Source organism: Alnus glutinosa, chromosome 6 (assembly GCF_958979055.1).
Source record: "Alnus glutinosa chromosome 6, dhAlnGlut1.1, whole genome shotgun sequence".
NCBI lineage: Eukaryota > Viridiplantae > Streptophyta > Magnoliopsida > Fagales > Betulaceae > Alnus > Alnus glutinosa.
Window position 1 is genome coordinate 7,452,641 of NC_084891.1, and position 22,295 is coordinate 7,474,935.

General features: G+C 37.4%; 2 protein-coding genes across 2 annotated transcripts; both read left to right on the plus strand.

The window, feature by feature from the left end:
* Window positions 1–14,929: 14,929 nt before the first annotated feature.
* On the plus strand, window positions 14,930–15,615 carry LOC133871469 (blue copper protein 1b-like). The gene is made up of 2 exons (XM_062308913.1): window positions 14,930–15,092; window positions 15,296–15,615. The coding sequence occupies exons 1-2, from the start codon at window positions 14,930–14,932 to the stop codon at window positions 15,613–15,615; spliced, it is 483 nt and encodes a 160-aa protein (XP_062164897.1).
* Window positions 15,616–19,983: 4,368 nt separating this feature from the next.
* LOC133871470 (uncharacterized mitochondrial protein AtMg00810-like) lies at window positions 19,984–20,577 on the plus strand. Its single transcript, XM_062308914.1, has one exon. It carries the CDS (start codon window positions 19,984–19,986, stop codon window positions 20,575–20,577), a length of 594 nt encoding a protein of 197 aa, XP_062164898.1.
* Window positions 20,578–22,295: the final 1,718 nt, after the last annotated feature.

Below are 22,295 nucleotides of genomic sequence, written 5' to 3' on the forward strand. Positions count from 1 at the left end.
ACTGTATAAAGGAGAATGTAGGAAGGCAAACTCGATCTGTTATAAGTGTGGTGAGTTTGGTCACGACCAGAGGAGTTGTCCTATGAATCTAACTGGAGGATCAAGCCCGCAAGGAAATGGATCACATCAACAAAATCCTGCTCCAGTATGAGTATATTCACTTTCCCCAGGTAGTACTGAATAAAAGGAATGTACAGATGTGGCAGCTGGTACAATATAAGGTTAGTACTCCGCATACCCTAATCGATTAGTTGAACCCATAAAATAGATCATAGTACTATACAAAATTCCCAAAACTAGTTACCAGTTAATAACTGGATAACTGCCAGTTGCTAATAACTGCAACTGGGGTATGTTGCGATTATTTAGAAGTGAATAATCAGGTACCCCGGTTGCAGTTGTGGTTATGAGGAAATAACCGCAACCCTAACCGGTTGTACACCCTTAATTGGTAGGCACTGTGGGCCAAGAACCAAAAAGGGGCCTACTGCGGGCCTAAGGAAAAAAATGAGTGTGCCTTACCTGGGCTGTTGTCAAGTTGGCACACCAAACTTGACTCGCGCAGGATGCGATCCACATATTATTCTCTTCTCTCTTCTTCCTCTTTTTCTTTTCGAATCCACCAGGTGGTTTCAGATTTGGTGCATGCAGGTACACTATAATTCTTGCGAGCTTGGCTGATTTGGGTTTTGATGTGGTGTGGGCGAGTGCATAAGAGCTTGTGAGCATGGTTAATGGGCATGATCTAGTGTGGGTGAGTCCATCAAAAGGAGAGTAGGATCCCAAGGCTGTGATCCAATGAGGCGCGCACAGTAGAAGGAGGATAGACCTGCAGGCTGCAATCCGGTGTGATGCACACACTGGTGCAACTGCGAGTAGTGTTTGACGCGCAAGAAGCAAGACATATGAGCTTGGGAGCATGGAGGCGTGTGGCGGCACGTGTAGGCGCGTGGTAGGGATTTGACAGTGCATGGCTTGTTGAGCAAAACCTTCTTGGAGCACGTGATATGGCCGTTTTTGCTGATTTTGGCAGGGTTGTGTAGATTGGCCTCCAAGTTTTCCGTACATGTGTTGAACAGTGTGACCAAAGGCTTGGATGGTAGAAATTTGTGTAAAGTAGTGGATGAATGGACCGGTAGGAACTCTGGAGGGTCACCACGCGAAGGAGATTGGAAAACGTTAATGGACGTTTATTGAATGCCATAAGAAAGTGGCTTTGATACCATGTTGAGATTTGTGTATAAATCTAATGTATGAGAATAAAAGTGGAATAATAGCAGAAGCAATAAAGAGAAAATGACACAAAATTTACGGGTGGTTTGGTATTAGACACCTACGTTTACCACTATGAATTAGTCATAAGGGCTACATTGTACTCATTAACTTTCTTGTTTACAATAAATAATCAATTTTTCTAAAATTTTAAATTAATAAGAAAAACTAATAACACAAGCAAAGACACATGATTTTAAGGAAATTCAAATATCTCAAAAGCTTCCACACTTGGCCTGAAGTACCCAACACCATGTTACCAGATGATAATACAATGCAACATCTTTTATGAGTTATACATTGTTGGATAATCTATTTATAATTCTTTGCTAATCATTTTTGTAAAAATAAAATAAAAATATTAACCATTATATCTTGGTTTACCATAGCTTTATGTACAAATTTCATAAGTAATAAGACTTCTATTCATAAATCTTTGGTATTCTTAAGGGAATGAGTAAGGGGAGAGAAAGTGGCGCTAGAGATGTATTTAGAAGCTCCATGAGTCCTCCTCCAGTCAGCAATTGCCTGAATGAGAGGTAGTTTTGTGACTCTCACTTATAATCATGAAGTTTCTGTTTTTAAAACGTTCCGTAACTGATAAGGGTAAACACATGCACATATAAACAGGAGAATTCTTACTACGTTATACACTATACATGTATATCAAGTGACTCAGCTATACTCGTATACATGCATTCCACAACTTCGGGGAACACAAGCATACATGCATCTCTAAGTATAAAAATTAGTGACCTCATAGCTTGGTTATATAAGCATACATATATTCTACTACCTCGGAGAAGACAAGTATACATGCTCATCCAAACATGAAAATCAATGACATCCAAAATTTGGTTATACAAGCATACAAATATTCCACTACTTACAAGAATATAGGTTGGAGAATATAGGTATACATGCACGTCCAAATTTGATATCGCTCAATCAAATACGAAAACCATTGACATTATAACCTGGTTATATAAGCATACACATATTTCACTAATTCGGAGAATATAGGTATACAGGCACACCAACCATGATATTACTTAAATCATCATATGCAATCTAGTCGATAGAAATAGACATATGTTCTTTCCCATTAAGACTCATAGGCATATTAATACGACTAGCACGAAATATCTCATAAAAATCATCAAAATTTTTCATAAACTCATATAATGCACTTCATCATAATAGGAGGCAACTTTGGTTCATATTATTTACTATAAAGGCAACTTTGGTTCCTATACTTTCATTATGGAGACAATTTCGGCTCCCTTTACTTTTACTATGGAGGCAAATTAGGCTCCTTAATCTCTTTATATATAACCATCCTCATGCTTCATGCTTTCATACTCTTATACTCAAATAACATCATGTTCTTCATAGACTCTTTTCAAACATACCATGAAAACTTAACTTCTCATAAAGCCCATAAAAACATATCTCACTACATCACTTTATAAACATATCTCAAAACACATAAATCATCCTCAAAATATTTCTCAACATAATTGAAAGTATTCACAAGCATATATCCTTATAAAATAACATTGGCTCGAATTTAGAATTCTATATCGTTTTGTGCCAACAAAATCATCGAAAGTTTAATATCTTTTCTCAGTGAGTAGAATACTCACTTTGACTGTTTGACAATTTGGCTATGAAGGAATCATTTTTGTAAGTCGTGCAATGTATCACTGTACAATACATTGTGATGACAATTAATACTAGCATATAATATTTTCTAACTCGAAATTCCAACTTAACTCTTGAATTGTTCAAGAATTAAGACCCATGGAAAATTCATAAATTTCTAGGGCTCCATTTGACAACCCATTAACTCACAATAATAACCCATAAGATTATCTTAGGGTTAGATAGAAAAACTACCAAATTACAACACTTAGACAAAAACTAGGGTTTAGGGATTTACATTGATTTCTCACCAAAAATAAAACCCAATGCTTGGAGTTGATCAAGAACACTCTAAAACACACAATACTTAGAGAAAATTGAAAGATTAGACTTAAACTCCCAAAAATAACACAAAATCTAGAGGAACTAGGATTTTCAGATTTTCCTCAAACCAATAGGTGAAAACATAGATCTTGCATCGAGGATCACGTTTCCGAAGTCGGATTTGAGTTTGGAAGCTTCAATATACTAGGATCTAGGGTTTTGTCTCAAAACCCTAGGAGAGAGAAGAGAAAAATTGTGTGAGAGAAAAACCGGATAAATGAGCTCATTGGTGTCTTAAAATGCAACCTATCTGGACACGAAAATGGTTCGTCCGGACACGCGCATGTAAAATCACAGATATGTACTTTCTGGAAGACATCCGAACACGAAAATGGTTCGTCCGGATACACACATGAATTAGAACTCATTGGGAGTTCTGTCTGCAGGCCAGTTCGGGCACGACAATGGACACAAGGTTTCTGCCAAGTCCGTTCGGACACACGTTTTGGTCCATCCGGACGCGCTACTCAGAAAGTCACCTATGAACGTTTTCTTAGTGTTTTTCTCATATTTTTCCTAATTTCTCACTTAATTAGTCTAATTCATTTTTTTAATACCTAATTAACATCTTGGGCATTACAATTTATATAACTCGATTCATAATTCTTAAAGTCAATTTTATGTGAGACTTTAATCATGACATGTCTTTTTTCATATTTCTATGTCATAGCTTGCTATTCAAATAATTTGATACCCCTTTTTATATCTCTTTTTTGAAGCCAACATTTTTTTTTTTCACGTATCCTTTAAAAATGTATATGAAATTAAACAATTAGACTACAACTTTTCACCTAAAGCCACATCCTCTCCTACAAATTCAAATACAACTTTCATGATCGATTAGATAGGACTTTTGCAGAAAAAAAAAAAAAAAAGGTTCCCTGATGACTATAATAAAAACTCAAGAGTCAAGAAACATGACCTTAACCAAAATTCACATTTGTAAAAAGTCATCAAATGTTTCCAAGGTTACCCTGCTTAAATAACTCTTAGCTTAAACAAATTCAAATACAACTTTCATGCTCGATTAGACTTGAATTTTGCCAAGAAATAAATCTTAGAAACTACTGATGAATATAATAAAATTTCAAGAGTTAGGACACATGACCTTAGCCAAAATTTACGTTAGTCAAAAGCTATCAAACATTTTCAAGGTCACCATGCTTAAAAGACTCTCCTCTTAAATAAATTCAAGGGAAAAATATAAAGTTTTGACAAATAGCTTCCTAAGGTTTAAAAAGTGACTAAACACCCTATTGGGTGTAAGCAAAAAAGAAAAGAAAAAAGGTCCATGTTGTTAAAAAAAGTTGTCAGAATCTGTTAATTAGCAACATCAATACTAATCACATTGTGAAACATGTCACTTACAATAAAAAAATATTTAAAAACACAAATATAAAAATATATAAGAAAATTAAAAAAAAAAAAAAAAAAAAAAAAACAGAGGGGATAGTCGAGTCACCCTTTTTGGCTAGTTGGGGGTGGCCAAATAAACCCTAAACCTTGGGGTGGTTTGGTCACCCCTAAATGGACAAAAAAGGGGGGGGGGGGGGGGGTAGCCGAGCCACCCATAATGGCCATGAGGGTTGTTTGGCCACTCCCATATGACTCCCCTCCCCCACCCCCCCCCCCCCCCCCCCAAAAAAAAAAAAAATACTACCACCCCTCATTTTTTTTTTATTGTAAGTGACATATGTCACATTGTGCTTTTTTCTGATGTTTTTTTTTTTTTTTTTCCCTGCTTACCCTAAGAGTGTTCAATAACTTTATAAACCTCAAGGACCTATTGGCCAAAACCTTAAATGAGAGGGACCAATTTGACATTTTTCCCTAAATTCAAATACAATTTCCATGCTGGATTAGATATGACTTTTGCCAAAAAAAAAAAAAAAAAAGAACTCTTACAAATTATTAGATGAATACTTCAATAAAAAATCAAGAGTTGGGAGACATGACCTTAACAAAAATTATGTTAGTGATAGGAATCGTGTCCATAGGAATAGGAAGCCTAACCCAAGTTACTTGGATTAAGCTTCCACGTGGACAAGAATAAAACTGAGAAGCTGATCCTTGTCACTTCTCAGTTGGGTAGCTAGTTAAATATGTTTATCATTATGTTTCATTGTTGTTGGATAGGCTATGTTTAAGATTCTGTTTCTTTGTGATTGGATAGGTTTAGCATTCTGTTAAGAGTAGTGTTTCACAGCAGATGGGTTGTTCATGCCCAGTAGGAGTAGTCATCTATTTAAGGAAGGGAATAGCCAAGGGAAGAGTATCAAAGATATAAACAAACAAATTGGTGTGTATAGTGCTTTCCTACCTCAAGTGGAAAACTTATCAATCACATTCGTCATTTCGCTTCTACTTTCATTCACAACCCTTCTATCTATCTAATTGTAGCTTATCAGTTAGCCGAAAGGTATTAAACCTTTTCGAGGTCACCATGCTTAAAAGATAAATAAAATCAATTTTTTATTTATTTATTTATTTTTTTAAGTTCAAACGAATTTTTTATAATTTCAAAATATTTGATAACTCCTGTATATAAGAGCTTGATATATTATAGATCATGCATGGATTCATCCCGAAGTTCCAAAAAATAAGCAATCTTAAGAGAGGGAGAAGAACAATGGATGAAAATGGTAAGAGGGGAATTATGGTGATGATGATGTTATTAGTGACACTTTTTCTAGTTCTGAAGCATGTAGAGGACCGCCCGCTTCCCTTTTTTGCTCCCCAGATGCCCCCTTCTCCTCTCCATCCCTTTTCACTTCGTGTTCGACTTCTCTTTTTCTCTACAGTTGATGGTGGTGAACACCGACTGAAGAAAGTTGGTGGTAAACACAGAGAGATGACAAAGCTTTCAAGGCTACTTAAAAGAATTGACAAACTGTTATGGAAGCCATCTGTATGAGGATTACATGAGATTGAAAGTTCGGGTGCTTGATCGGCCTAGGACAATTTTGTTAGAATAAGCTGCACTTTTCTCCATCATGGACGACTATAATCAACTTTGCTGGCAGCATTTTCAATTGCCTTCTTCTGATCCACTTTGGAGCTGTGGCTGGAGCCTGGACTACTGTCAAGATTGAGTTTTCTTTTTGGTCTTTGCATTTTGATTCTGTAATTTTTGTTTTTCCAACAATGTCGTTGATAAGCGTCGAATGTTGCACATTCAAACCCCTTAACTTATATATGTTAATTATTTAGCATTGTTATTTGTTTGATTTTGTGTTGTTTTAATGTTTTCAGGTTTTAAATAAAGATGCAATTAATTCCATTAATTTTGGGCTTAAAGCACACTTTGAGAAGATCTAGAAGATATGTTTAAGCTTAACCAATCATAATAGAAGACCTATATGATGTGGTTAAGTTTAATCAAATCAAGTGAATGATTAAATTGGAATTTCTCCAATAAGAGTCAAAATCGGGTTGGGTTCAAATTTGGACTCTGCACATGTCTCAGTGTTTTGATTATAACGTTTTGCTCAGATATTGGATTGCAATAAAATTGGTGGCTTTGGAAAGCTAATACAAAATGAAACAAATATGTCAGAAATAGTTTTTCTCTAATTCTGACATTTACTATGCTAAAATTGTCTCGTAATAAAAGACCACAATTCTGGACGAATTTAGAATCCCTTTCCTACTTGGATTGAAGTTTCAATCTCTTACTTGAATTAAGAAGATTCAAGAGACAATTTTTCTGGAATTTCAAGAGCTTCTAGGCCTCTCCTAGTCTCTATAAATAGACCCCTAAGTTTCAAGAGAATGTGTGCTTGTGCTTGTGCTTAGCGTTAGACAGAAAATTCTTCTTGGAGGCTTAAAGAGTTGAAGAGAGAAGTAATCATGGCAGGAGGCCATTTGCAGCAACGTCATGAGCGACTAAAAACCTTTTGTAGGGTATTGATGTAGCCCTATCTAGAATTGCAGTCTTTTATTGCGAGACAATTTTGGTATAGTAAACGTAAGAATTAGGGAAAAGCTATTTATGACATATTTGTTGTATTTTGTATTAGCTTTCCAAAGCCAAAAATTTTATTGCAATCCAATATCTGAGCCAAAAGTTATAATCAAAACACTGAGACATGTGCAGAATCCAAATTTGAACCCAATCCGAATTTGACTCTTAGTGGAGAAATTCCAATTTAATCCTTTACTTGATTTGATTAAACTTAACCACATCATATAGGTCTTCTATTATGATTGGTTAAGCTTAAACATATCTTCTAGGTCTTCTCAAAGTGTGTTTTAAGCCCAAAATTAATGGAATTAATTGCATCTTTATTTAAAACTTGAAAACTTGAAAACAACACAAAATCAAACAAATAACAATGCTAAGGAATTAACAAATATAAGTTAAGGGGCTTGAATGTGCAACATTCGACGCTTATCATACAAAAATTGATGTGGTCTTTTGTTTACCAAAATATATCAATAATAAATAACCACTCGCAATAGGACGAATATTTGTAGAATAAGGCTATAAAGAGGGTGTTGAACCTCAAGGACTGCAGGGGTATTGCTATCAAGTTTGTGAAGATTAAAAATAACTAAAGAAAAGATTGTTGAACTTGAAATTAACTAAAGTGCATAAAATAAACGTAAAAGAGAATTGAAATATAAGAGAGAGAAAGAGTAGAGTATTGACTTTACCGCTATCTGCACATCAATGGTTAATCATATTTAATTAGAGAAATCCATTCTATGCATGCTATAAATAAACGAGAAGTTACCATCTTAAAGAATAAGTATAATCCATCTTCGGTTGGCACGGACCGTCCACCTAACCACTAAGATGCGGTACGACCCGTCCTCCCTAGGCATGGATTAGCTACGTCTTTAATAGGATACATACAATCAATGGAAAAATATAACCCATCTTCGGTTGGTACGAATCGTCTACCTAAATTACACTAAACTAGGGTGTAGTACGATTCGTCTTCCCTAGGCATGGCCTATCTAATCCTCTTGATCATATGTCAATTAAACCCATTGTATAATCATCATTCTCATAATCACAGAAAATAAGAATGATTTGAGTTCAATAAAGGTAAAAAGCTTTCTAAGACAAGAGGAGAATTCTACCAATATTGATTATGAATTGAAGAACAATTGCATTAAAAGATGAATAACAATATCAAATTGTAGCAATTCTCATAATTATACAACCAACATGCATAAACTAAAATTCTCTAAATTAAAATAGAATCAAACCATTGTGCTTGGATAGGGCTATATCAATACCCTACAAAGGTTTTTAGCTGCTCATGACGTTGTTGCAATGGCCTCCTGTCATGATTACTTCTCTTCAACTCTTCAAGCCTTTAAGAAGAATTTTATGTCTAAAACTAAGCACAAATACAAGCACACCTTCTTTTGAAGCTTAGGGGTCTATTTATAGAGACTAGGAGAGGCCTAGAAGCTCTTGGAATTCCAGAAAAATCGTCTCTTGAGTCTTCTTAGTTCAAGTAAGAGATTGAGACTTCAATCCAAGTAGGAAAGGGATCCCAAATTCGTCTAGAATTGCGGTCTTTTATTGCGAGACAATTTTGGCATAGTAAACGTTAGAATTAGGGAAAATCTATTTCTGACATATTTGTTGCATTTTGTATTAGCTTTCCAAACCACCAATTTTATTTCAATCTAATATCTGAGCCAAAAGTTATGATCAAAACACTGAGACATGTGCAGAATCCAAATTTGAACCCAATCCGATTTTGACTCTTAGTGAAGAAATTTTGATTTAATCCTTCGCTTGATTTGATTAAACTTAACCACATCATATAGGTCTTCTATTATGATTGGTTAAGCTTAAACATATCTTATAGGTCTTCTCAAAGTGTGTTTTAAGGCCAAAATTAATGGAATTAATTGCATCTTTATTTAAAACCTGAAAACATTAAAACAACACAAAATCAAACAAATAACAATGCTAAGGAATTAACATATATATGTTAAGGGGCTTGAATGTGCAACATTCAACGCTTAGCAGTCGTTCATTTGTATTTGTTCTTACTTATCTATTGAAAAAAAAGAAAGAAAGAAAATTACAAAGCTGCACTTCTCTCTATAAAAGGTTGTAGATCAAAGAGTGAAAGCATCAATTACTTTATGTAACTTTTGGTTTTATTTTCTCATTGCTGGGTTTTTTGTGATTGACCTTTCTATAAGATCTAGTAGCTCTTGGCTTTTCTTCTAATTTAGTGAGGTACTTCTTGGTTCTCAATTGGGTGTTGATTTTGAATGGAATTGCTTGATCAAAATGAGAATTCCAAGTCTCTTTGGCTATGTTTTTCGCACGGGGATGATTAAATTCATGGTGAATTTTATAGCTAATGCCATTATTTTTGTTGGTACAGTTTCCGATATGGTGTGAATCAGCATGTCATTCGAGTGTTCTTCAAGCTTTCCTCAAAGATCCTACAAGACAAGTAGAGTCAGGAAACCCTTCCGAGGGTCTCACTCTTCCTCCTCAGTGGACTTGTACATTGCAGCGCCTACATCCTTTCTGCACCGTCACTAGCGCTCTGCACAAAGCAATGCAATATGCTTCTTGAATTCCCAGAACACGCTTGTCCCGGGCCCTGCTGACTAGGCACCTTTCTCCCTGGACAGGATTGTCCAAGAGCACCGATGTCTTGGCTTTACAACTGCCAACTCTTCTTGGGCTGATTTTAACCCGAAGGCCCAGGGCCCTCTGGAGGGCCGGTTTGGCTAGGATTACCCCGCAATTCCCTTTTTTGAGGCTTACTCAGAAAATGGGAATTCTGTGTTCCGGAAAACCCGAGCCTTGGCTCCTTCTAGAATTGCATGATGTCTTTGTGGTTCCTAAAACTTTGAAAACCGCAAACTCGGGGGTCAGCTCCGACCCCCCATTCCTTCTTGTTTTCTCCGCAGCGTTGTCTCCCTGGCTCCCGGGTTTAGATTGCCTGAAAGACTAGCTTCTTGCTCCCGTTGTAGGACTAACTGGGAGAAATTTCTTATTTTTTCCGCAGGGTTTTCCCTCTAGCCTTTTTTTTATTATTATTATTATTATTATTTTTTTTTATAGAGGTTTACAGTCTAACCATGTTCCCTAGTTACCAAAGCACCACCTGGGGGTCTTGTTACTATGTGCCCTCGGTTGCTAAAGCACCACTCGGGGGGTCTTGCTACTGTGTCCCCCTGGTTGCTAAAGCACCACTAGGGGGGTCTTGCTACCATGTTCCTCCGATTGCTAAAGCACCACTTGGGGGGTGTTGCTACTAAGTCACCTCGGTTGCTAAAGCAACACCAGGGGGTCTTGTTACTGCTACCCCCTGTTACTAAAGCACCACTTAGGGGGTCTTGCTACTGTGTCCCCCCGTTGTTAAAGCACCACTTGAGGGTCTTGCTGTCCTGTCTGGTTTTTTTCCAAGGTTGTCTCCTTGGCTCACGGCGAGGACTGATCTGGGAGACTCGTCTTCTTGCTCCCAGTGTAGGACTAACCAAGAGACTTTTCTTCTTGCTCCTAGTGTGAGACTAGCCAAGAGACTTTTACTTCCTGAACTCTCTTTTTTTTTTCCTTTCTAGGGATCCCTCCTGGGATGACCTCAAATTGGCCATCGCCCTCAGCGTCTCCTTTTGATTGATAAATTCCTCCACTTTATCCATCAAGCCTCGTAGGGTGCTCGGTTGTTTCCTGGCCAAATTCTTCATAAGTGCCTCTTCTGGTGACAACTCTTGATAGAGGGCTACGTAGACCATATCGTCGGTCAGATCCTCTTTGGTCATTTCTCTCTGAATTGAAGCGGGCCACTAAGTCCTTGAGAATCTCACCGCTTCCCTGTTGCAACGTGAGCACGTACCCTAAAGGTTTCTTGTGCACTTGTGCCGCCACAAATTGCCCCAAGAATTCTCTGCCCAGTTCCTCAAATGAGTCAACCGATCCCGGAGGTTGCCTTCTGAACCAATCCTGGGCATTCCCTGTCAGAGTCAATGGAAAGCCCGACAAGCAACCTTTCTCGGGGTTCCGTGGAGGTCCAGATGGACTCGAAAGTTTTCTTGATGTTCCACAGGATCCCCAGTCCCGTTATAATATTGGATTTGGGGGACTTTGAATTTCTCGGGCAGGCAGTACTCGATCACTCGTTGGGTGAACGGGGTATCGGTACCCGGTAGGAGTTTGTCCACTTCAGCAGCTTTGCCCTTGTCCTTCATTTTCATCTCCCGATCCATGTTGGCACACCTCCTTCCAATTTAGTTACCTTCCTGTCCAAGTTGTTAGGCGGCTCTGCGAAGGAAATGGTAGCTCCTCTTGGGCCCTTTCTTCGATTATCCCTATCGTAGCGTAACTCTGGGGGCTCGCCTTCCCGGCGATCCTGGTCTCCACTCCCTGGGGGAGGGAATGGTGGAGGCTGTGGATTGTTCTGAACTCCTGGATTCGGGTTGTACTGAACAGTCTGCCTCGGCAAGGACCTCCCTAGCCGATTGGCTTGGCTTCCAGAATGCTTGTTCACCACCATGACATATTTCTTTTTCATGAGAAATTAATGATCGTTCCCATAGATGGGGTCAAACTGTTGGTACAGTTTTCGGTATGGTGTGAATCAGCACGTCCTTCGAGTGTTCTTCAAGCTTTCCTCAAAGATCCTACAAGACAAGTAGAGTCAGCAAAACCCTTCCAGGGTTCTCACTCTTGCTCCTCAGTGGACTTGTTGTCAGGGTGCTGCAATACCTGCTAGGTGAAGAGGGTACACCGAGGATTGGCCAGAGTTCCTCCCTCCGACGCTTAAGTCAGCTAGGGTGAACTAAATGTAATCTTTTTATGCTAAAATGAGTGTCCCATTCATACTTAATTGGGGTATATGATGTATTTATAGCCTTGACTTTACTTAGTAATGAGTCACCCCTTGGGATCCACACCCGGGGATGACTCATTGTTTCCAGCCTTCATTTCCTACTAAGAAAGGCATCTTAATGTCTTGTCATTGTACTGTACCAGAAAGTGATATTTATGGCGCTTTGTATGAGAAAAATATTCTTGGCGCTCTGCACGAGACAAGATATTCTTGGCGCTCTGCACGAGACATTGTAGTGCCTACTCCTTTTTGCACTGTCACTGGCGCTTTGCACAAAGCATTGCAATATGCTTCTTGAGTTCCAGGGACGCGCTTGTCCTGGGCCCTACTGACTCGGCACCTTTCTCCCGGGACAGGACAACCCAGGAACACCACTGTCTTGGCTTTACAACCGCTAACTCTTATTAGGCTGGTTCTAACCCGAAAGCCCATGGCACTCTGGATAGGTTGGTTTGGCTGGGATTATTCCCAACAATTTTCAATGAAATTTGGAAACCAAAATATCATTCTTTATTGGCCCTTAAAAACAATTTCAATGCAGTCCGCTCTTCTAGAGTTAATTTCTTATTTCGATCCCTGTCATTCACAGCTTTTAAGTAGTAGTTGGCTATCAGCCTATCGAGAAATGTTAAAAGAAATCCCCATGTCCTTCTTGAGTTCTTCCAAAACTTATGAGCTTTTAAAATCACCATTGGATCAAAATGCAATAGTGATCTATTACACATCTAATAATGATTTTAAAAGCCACATCAATTTTAAGAAGACTCAAAAAAGACATAAATATTTCTTTTAGCATTACTCCTGCCTATCATATGGAACTGCACAATTATAGATTTCTTGCCATTTGCCAATGTGTGTTGTGCCCAAGCTTGCTTTCTCCTATTTTGGAAAGGAAAATTTTATGGAATAATTAACACTTCTCTCAAAGGCATCCTTCCTCATAAAAAGCAGAGGTCATCTACATGTATAGCTGGGAAATATCACGTGGGTTGATAGGTTGGTTGTAGTGGTGGTAATTCTTGTTCGCGTCTCGGATTCGGATTATGTCGAAGCATGTATATAAGATTATATATGTCAATCCTAAATAAATCCATTTAATTAAACAGGTCAAACCCCTCAATCTTAACCCCATAATCTTGTGTTGGGTTCGTGTTTAATTCGCGGTTCTTAACAAAAATTGACAACCCTAGTGTTGCGTGTCGAGTTCGGGTCTTGTTGAGGAATGGGTATAAGAATATATAGATCATCCTTGACTCCTCAACCCTAACCTACTAATTTCGTGTTGATTTTATATCAAGTTCATGAGTTATATTAAAAATTGCCATGTCACGGTGTGTTATGGCATCCGTCGAGGGTTAGATGTAATGGCATCCTTTAAGGGCTTAATTTCCTAATGTTGTATAAAGGACTAACAAGATGAAATAACTACCAAAAACCTCTCCCGGCTAGTTTTACATTATTCTAGTTTTAACTGCCTAAACTATCTTGGAGATTAGCCCTAATTAGGGCTTACCCTTATGGGATTGAACCAAATTTTCATTTATTTAATAGAAATTTTTGCGTGATATAAATGGAATGAGATTCAAATCCATTTCACGATCAACATTTATTTTTATTTTTATTTTTTGTTGCATCTAACAATGTTTATAGTGACACGCCATTTGCATTACTAGATGTGAATTTTTTTTATTTTAATCATGAAATGAATCCTTTCAATTTCTCCTAATCCGATATTAATAGCCATATTATTCTATGCTTCAATTCCTCATCAATTTAGTATAGATCTTGATTTGAAATAGGTGATTCTCAAGCTCATCATCTTCTCATTTTATAGGAACCTTATATTCACCTACCGTTAACACAAAGTTCAAATTTCACTATCATATTGTAGAATTAATAGCCTAATTATCACACGATGCAAACTTATTTACAAACTATAAACCAAATCAAAGAAACTAAAAAACAAAATACTTTGAATATTTAATTGAATTGTAGGGAAACACACAAATTAAGTTAGGATTTGAACTCATGATCTCTAATATTACCTTAAATTACCACTATCTAAAAAATTGAAAAAAAACTACATATATCCCCCTGATTCAAACTACTACCCAATTGTTGTCTCCCATAAACTACTAAAAAATGTCCATGTCCCTCAAGACCAACAAAAAGACAAAAAATGACCCTAATTTTTTTTTCAATAAGACAAAAACGTCCTTATAAGTTCGAAAAAAAAAAATTAAACTAATTTTTTTTTTTTTTAAAAAAAGAAATAAAAATTTTAATAAAAAAAAGAATTAAAATTTTGATAAAAAAATGAAAAAAAAATCTGAAAATTATATTAAAAAATCTATCTTTTTTAAAAGAAAAAAAGGAAAAAAAAAAATGAAAAACCGTTTTTTAAATTTATTTTTTCGTTCTATTTTAATTTTTTTTTATAATTTTATGAAGGGTATTTTTGTCATTGGGGTGGACGTTGATATTTTTTGGTAGTTTAGGGGGACATTCACAATTAGGTGATAGTTTGAGAAGGGTATGTGTACTGTTTCTCAACAAAAAAAAAATTATATATAATTAATATTTTAACACAAAGGGCAGCAATAATTTGAAACTTAAAGTCGGACAGCGGTCCAAACTGTATAAGAAAAGGCCTATTCAACATCTCCAACAACTAAAATTAATTCTGCCATTCGGCGTTGCCGTGCATAGACGGTGATCAATATGTATAAATAGGCACGATTTCTAGTTTTTGAGACAATTAAACACTTCCACAAGGCCAACAACAAAAGAAAATCAATCTGATTATAATGCCTTCTTCCCAATATTTCTTCATCCTTCCAATCGTAGCAATTCTTGTCCCTTCAGTTTCGGCCACAAAGTTTGGGGTTGGTGATGACAAGGGTTGGACCATTAACCTTGATTACCAAGCTTGGGCTCAGGGAAAGGAGTTCCATGTGGGTGACACACTTGGTATATATATTTCTTTTCTAATCTTTTAGTTTTATTTGCCCGTGTTTGTTTTCTTGAAGACGCTTGCTTGTATAAGTTCTGTCCGACTTTGAGGCCGTCTTGTTTTTAAGGGGTTGTTTCTCATTGAGTTTTCAATAAATTTCTTGTAAATATAATTATTTTTTAGTTTGATTGATGATGGAAAAATCATCTTCTTTGTGCAGTTTTCAAGTATAAAGAGGGTGCCCACAATATTTTTAAAGTCAATGGAACTGACTTCCAACAATGTGCGGCACTGGCCGGAACTGAGGCCCTGATTAGTGGAAATGATGTGATTAGCCTATCAACTCTCGGAAGAAAATGGTACATTTGTGGTGTTGCCAAACAATGTGAGATTGGAAACCAAAAGCTTGTCATAACAGTGCTGCCTCAAACAATGTCTCCAACACCTTCTCCAGTTTCAGCAGCTAAGAGAAGCATTACACCTATATGTTATGGGTGGATGATGACTATTTTTGGCATCTTTGTGATGGTCGCGGTTTAAAGTTAGATCAGTACTACAGTTAAATTCTCTTTTTATGTTTGTGGAGTGTATTTAATTTATTGTTTGCATTGTATTGGATCTGAATTTATTTGATTTATAGTAGTAATTACGTTCTGAATTATAAACCACTTGTGCTCTATTATATATTAGACTATTAGTACCCAAATACTATGTTTGAGCGTATATATATATAAAATTACAAATGTTTGCTTTTAGTTAAAAGGAGGAGAATCCAATATAAATAGGCTATCTAAATTTTAGAAGAGGCTGCAGAGCTCACCTTCTTCGGACAACCTAAGGTATAGATTCCCTACTCAATCCCATGCACAACCTTTCTCTCTTGGATTGTTCGAATTTCAGTGAAATTTGAATAAATTAATTTTAGTGAATCTCAATTCCTATTTAAAACATAAGCGGCACTAAAATCCTACCTAGTCAATTAAGCACCTAAAATTGATAGATTGTGATTCCTTAGTGCCATTTATCCGGATTGTAGCTAATTTGGACAGGTAGTTGAGAAAATGGCCCAATAAAGTTCATGTGCCCGAACAAATCTTAGGCTATCCGAGCATTTACTTAAATAGGTAAACTCTATTGAGGCCTTCTCTCATGCAGGGTCGGACCGGTTGAAATTTGAAATTCCAATCCAAAATTAATGGGATAAACTTTGGCAACTTGAATGAAGATTCTAATCACATAATATTCATGAAAGGGTAATGATTTTCCTATCAAATCTACATTCAACGTCTTTATCATCTTTCTAATCATTTTAAAATAAAGAATAAATATAAAATTATTAAAAAGAATATTTTAATAGAGTAAAGAAAAATTTAGAGAGTGGAAGGCATTTTTGAAAAGTGGATAATTAACATATAAATAAAGTTTTTTAGCTAGTCCAATAGGACCAATACTAATCAAACTGCTAGAAAAAGAACTCACTTCCTAGAAAAAGAAGTTCATAAAAAGTTGTATTGGATGCTATCTTGGAAAAAGTAGACATCGATCACACAATATCATCACAGTTCCTATGGCAGAGGGAAGATATTCCAAAGTAATTCACGGATTTAAAATATGGCCGTTAGGATATATTTAGAATATATTATGATATTCTGATATTTACCGTAATTCACCGTTTTTGTTTTGCTGATTTATATTTTCTTGTGTAAGTTGATTTTATTTTGTAATATTTTCCTTTAATTTCTTGAATGTTTTCCATATTTTAACTGGTCGTATTCAACTATAAATAGGTCATTTCTATACACGGTTTAATACACAGAGAAATTGAGAATTTTATCTAAGTTTTCTTATTCTTTATTACTTTATTTTAACTATGGGAAAAAGAGCATAACTCACATTGCTCACAAAAGATGAAATCTCTCTTAATTGTAACTTCCACGTGTGCCTTGGAACATTTATACTACATTTCGGTTGAACTCATCATTAAGCACCAAAATGCGCGCTTCTAAGGAGCAGAAACATGTTACCAATCTCAATTATTTGGGAAGGGTTTTAGTGCATCTTTCTTTCTTTCATTCTTGGTGATAATTTGCATGATCAATGATTATTGGTTTGAACTTGCTCGATTAGGTTAGCATCGTGCCTCACACTCTTGAAGTGTGAAGCCCATCATGCATTACCCTGCAGGATGTGAAGGGTAAAACTAAAACAATTTAGTTCCTCATGAAAAATTGTCTGATCCCAAGAGTTTGGCTCCCTAGAAAGTTGATTGGTACACAATCAAAATCTGCATCATATGAGCATATCGAGCCCATCCCATTGTAGGTTCATCAAAGACATCATTGCAGCCATAAGCTGTCGTGTTATCATGACCATTAGTCATGGACTCCACATTCAAATCCCGATAGAGATTGAAAAGGATTATGCAACACAATATCAACATCTGATAGAAAAACACTAATAACCCAACTGCAAAAACTTCCTTAGATACAGAACTTTAACCTCGAGACAGATTATTTGCTAGGAGAATTTAGCACGAGAGCATATGGAGACTATAGAGGAGGAAACTTGCATTGACATTCGCTTGGGGGAATGACATATTTCAAAAGTTATACAATACATGTGAGACAAGATTACATATATCTTAGAACTATCCAAAATGAAACTTTTGAGATCTCATCATTAAAGAGTAAAAAGAATACTCATTTTCCTCTATAGTAAGCTTTTTAATAATGACTACTATTTTATCTTAACTGCCACTCACTTCTATGTCTTTGATCTCCAGACTCACAAGCTTTGTTGGAAGGGAGGAGTGAAAATGGCATGTATACTCTCAGATTTGAGAAGAAGTCTCACAAAGGTAGCAAAGCATTCACAACAATGCTAGGAATAAAGACCTCCTCTCTAGTGTGGCATTTTAGACTAAGACACCCTTCCTCCGATGTTGTAACCCGAGTAGTGCAGGGAAATAAACTGCCTCTTTCTCAATTTGATTTTAATAAAAATGTTGTTTGTGGTTCCTGTCAATTGGGCAAAGGGAAGAAACCTCCATTCCATGCATCCACCCACATCTCTACATGTCCCTTAGAAGTAATTCACACAGACGTTTGGACCTCTCCTGTCCTATCCATGAGTGGATACAAGTACTATGTTGTTTTTGTTGATGGCTACTCAAGATTCAGTTGGATATATCCACTTCACACCAAGTTAGAAACGTTTGAGACTTTTGTTAAATTTAAATGTCTTGTTGAAAATACTCTCTCCACCAATATCAAACAACTACAATCTGATGGAGGAGGTGAATTTACATCTCTCCAATTTCAATCCTTTCTCACCAATCATGGCATTGCTTATAGAAAGACCTGCCCATACACTTCTCCCCAAAATGGGGTTGCTGAAAGAAAACTGAGACATATACTTGAAACCGGTTTGACCCTGCTACCCCATGTACATCTATCCAACAAATATTGGCATGATTCCTTCCCCATTGCTGTCCATGTTATCAACAGGTTACCTACTGCCACCCTTAATCACATGTCTCATTTTGAGAAACTTTATAACCAACTTCTTGACTACCAAAGACTTAGGGTATTTGGATGTTTGTGCTACCCTCTCTTGCGTCCTTATGGTCTACATAAGCTTGAATATAGGTCCAAACCTTGTATCTTCTTGGGGTACCAATATGTAGGCTATAAATGCCTAGATCCGACTAGCTGCAAGGTGTATTTATCTCGACATGTTGTGTTTGATGAGACCTCCTTCCCCGCCAAGGATCATGCTACTTCTCTCTTATCTTCTCAGCTTCCATCTACAGGTGATGTCTCTTTTCCTTTACCTTTGTTATCTTCTATTTCAAGAACTTCATCTCTATCCTCTACAACACCTTCTAACTTGCCTCCTTCAGACTCGACTGCTGCATCACCCCTTGGTACTCCACCTCACACTTCTGTGCAGGATCCCTTTACTGTTCCACCATCTCCCACCTTGACAGAATCACTCCCAGCTGAGTCTTCTTCAATTCCAACTATGCAAACCTCTCACCCACTTCACGAGTCTGATTCCTTGGTAGCCCTGCCTCTTAACCTCTCTGCCGATACCCCAAACACTTCCCTTTCATCTGCTATCAATCCAGCCTCTCCTGTTCCTAGTCATCCTATGCTTACCAGGTCTAAAACTGGAAGCCTTCATCCTAAGTAGTTTCCTGGTTACCAGTTCTTCCATACCAAGTATCCATTACTTGGGTGTCTCTCAGTTGCACCAAAAATTGAACCTTCCAGCTACCGAATGGCTTCTCCTGATCCTAGATGGCAGGCTGCTATGAGTACTGAACTTTTAGCTCTCATATCCAATGGCACATGGAATCTCTGTCCTAGACCTCACAATCAACATGTGATTCACAATAAATGGGTCTATAAGATCAAAAGAAAGGCTGATGGCTCAGTGGAAAGGTTTAAAGCTCGCTTGGTTGCTAAAGGGTTTGAACGACAATTAGGCACTGACTTTACTGAGACCTTTAGTCCAATTATCAAACCCTCTACCATTCGGCTCATTCTTGCTATTGCTATGTTTAGAGATTGGCCCATCCGGCAACTTGATATCTCAAATGCTTTTCTTCATGGATCCTTAACTGAAGAAGTTTACATGGAACAACCTAAGGGCTTTGTTGACAAGCAGAAATCCGATTATGTGTGCAAGCTTCATAAAGCTATCTATGGCTTGAAGTAGGCCCCTCAGGCCTAGTATACCAGATTATCCACATTTCTGCTTGAAATTGGCTTTAAGGCATCTCTTGTAGATACCTCATTATTCTATCATATCTCTGGTCACATTCGGGTGTTTTTACTCATCTATGTGGATGATATTATTGTTACAGGCACTCACTCTTCCATTATCAGCTCCCTTATTCACAAAATGCAGCAGGAATTCCTAGTCAAAGACTTAGGCCCTCGGAGTTACTTCCTTGGTATTCAGGTTACACGTACATCAGCAGGCCTCCACTTGTGTCAATCTAAATATGTGCATGATATTCTAGCTCGAACCCACATGACAAGAGCCAGACCTGCCAAGTCTCCATGTGTTTTTGGTTCCAAACTCTCGCGTTTGAATGGTGAACCTTTGCCCGATTCCAATGAGTATAGGAGCCTTGTTGGTGTCCTGCAGTATTGTACTCTCACCCATCCTGATTTTGCTTACTCAGTGAATCAATTGTGTCAGCATCTCCATCACCTTACTTCTACTCACCGGACTGCTGCCAAGGGAGTTTTACGATTCCTCAAGCAAACTATTGACCATGGCCTATATAACTCCAAGAACACACTTCAACTCAATGCATTCTATGACTCTGATTGGGCTGGCAATCCGAATGATCACCACTCCACTTCCGGCTATGCTGTTTTTCTTGGTGATTGCTTGATCTCTTGGAGTGCCAAGAAGCAACTAGTGGTGTCTAGATCCAGTACCGAAGCTGAATATCGCTCATTAGCTATTGTTACTGCTAAGTTGTAGTGGATACGGATGCTCTTTTGTGAACTTCAAGCTCCTCTTCCGGTTGCTCCTGTGGTGTGGTGTGATAATGTCAGTGCCCTTGCCTTTGCGTCAAATCCAGTCTTCCATGCCAATACTATACACATTGAGGTTGATTACCACTTTGTGCAAGTGAAGGTTCTCAACCGGGAAATCCTGATATCATCCATCTCCACTACTGATCAGGTTGCAGATGTCTTTACCAAAGGGCTCTCTACTTCCAGCTTTCACTTCCTAAAGTCCAAGTTGAAGGTGATTCCATCCCCTATCAACTTGAGAGGGGATGTTAAACTACCTAGTAACATATCACATAGTGATGTGTCACTCACTGCCACGGATGCTGCTCAAGCAGCTACTAAGCATGCCATGCATGCCAAGGACGTGTCTAAGACTGCCAGCAAGAATGCTATGCATGACATGACTGATGTCATGTGTAATACAGCTGCAACGACAGCTATTGACAAGGAATACTTGCCAATAAAGTTGACTGCAACAAATCACTCAAGCCGAACTAATTTGTCATGTCAATCAGCAAGGCTGCATACCATCAAAGGAAACTTACCCCAACAACAAATGTTCTATGCAAGGCAAATATTGCATGAATTAGGAAATCAATATTTGCCTTGCATTGTTGATTCTTTCATGATCAATAAAGTCCAACCATACACAGGATCCTCATCAAGTCCACATATCATCAAAGGCATTCCAAGATACTCATTAAGCCTACATGCCATCAAAGGCAATCCAAATAATCGTGCAAGGCAAGCATTGCTTCAATCAGGAAGTCAATGCTTGCCGTGCTCATCAAGCACATTGCTGATGAGCAACAACAGCCGCACATAAAGGGATTACACTACATCTAAGGAAAGAATAAAGGAGTCATTTGCCAATTAGTGTTATGTGATTGTAAATTAGACTTGCCTTTTTCTGCTCATGTATATCAGTATATATTCATGGTTTCAGCATTGGAATAAAATTAAGCTAATAGTTTCCTCTGCATATCAATTCTCTTATTTTTCTTTTATTTTTCCATTTTTTTTTCTTTTTTATATGAATGAGTAACCTTCATTGAACAAAACAATTGAAAACTTTACAAAGAAAAGTTATAGTAAAACACTAAAGCTTAATAATCCCTATACAAACAAAACTGAACCATTAGGGAAGGGTTTCAATGCATCTTTCTTCCCATTAACATAAAATTCCACAATGGCCTTCATTCTTGCTGGTAATTTGCATGATTAATAATTACTGGTTTGAATTTGCTCGATCAGGTCAATTAGCATCTTGCCTCACACTCTTGAAGTGTGAAGCCCATCATGCATTACCCTGCAGGATGTGAAAGGTAAACCTAAAATAGACTAGTTCCTCATGAAAAACTGTCTGATACCAGAGTTTGGCTCCCTATAAACTCGATTGGTACACAATCAAAATTTGCATCATATGAGCATATCGAGCCCATCCCATTGTAGGTTCATCAATGACATCATTGCAGCCATAAGCTGTCATGTTATCATGACCATCAGTCATGGACTCCACATTTGAATCCCGATAGAGATTGAAAAGGATTATGCAACACAATATCAATATCTGATAGAAAAACACTAATAACCCAACTGCAAAAACTCCCTCAGATACGAAACTTCAACTTGGAGATAAATATTTTGCTAGGAGAATTTAGCATGAGAGCATATGGAGACTAT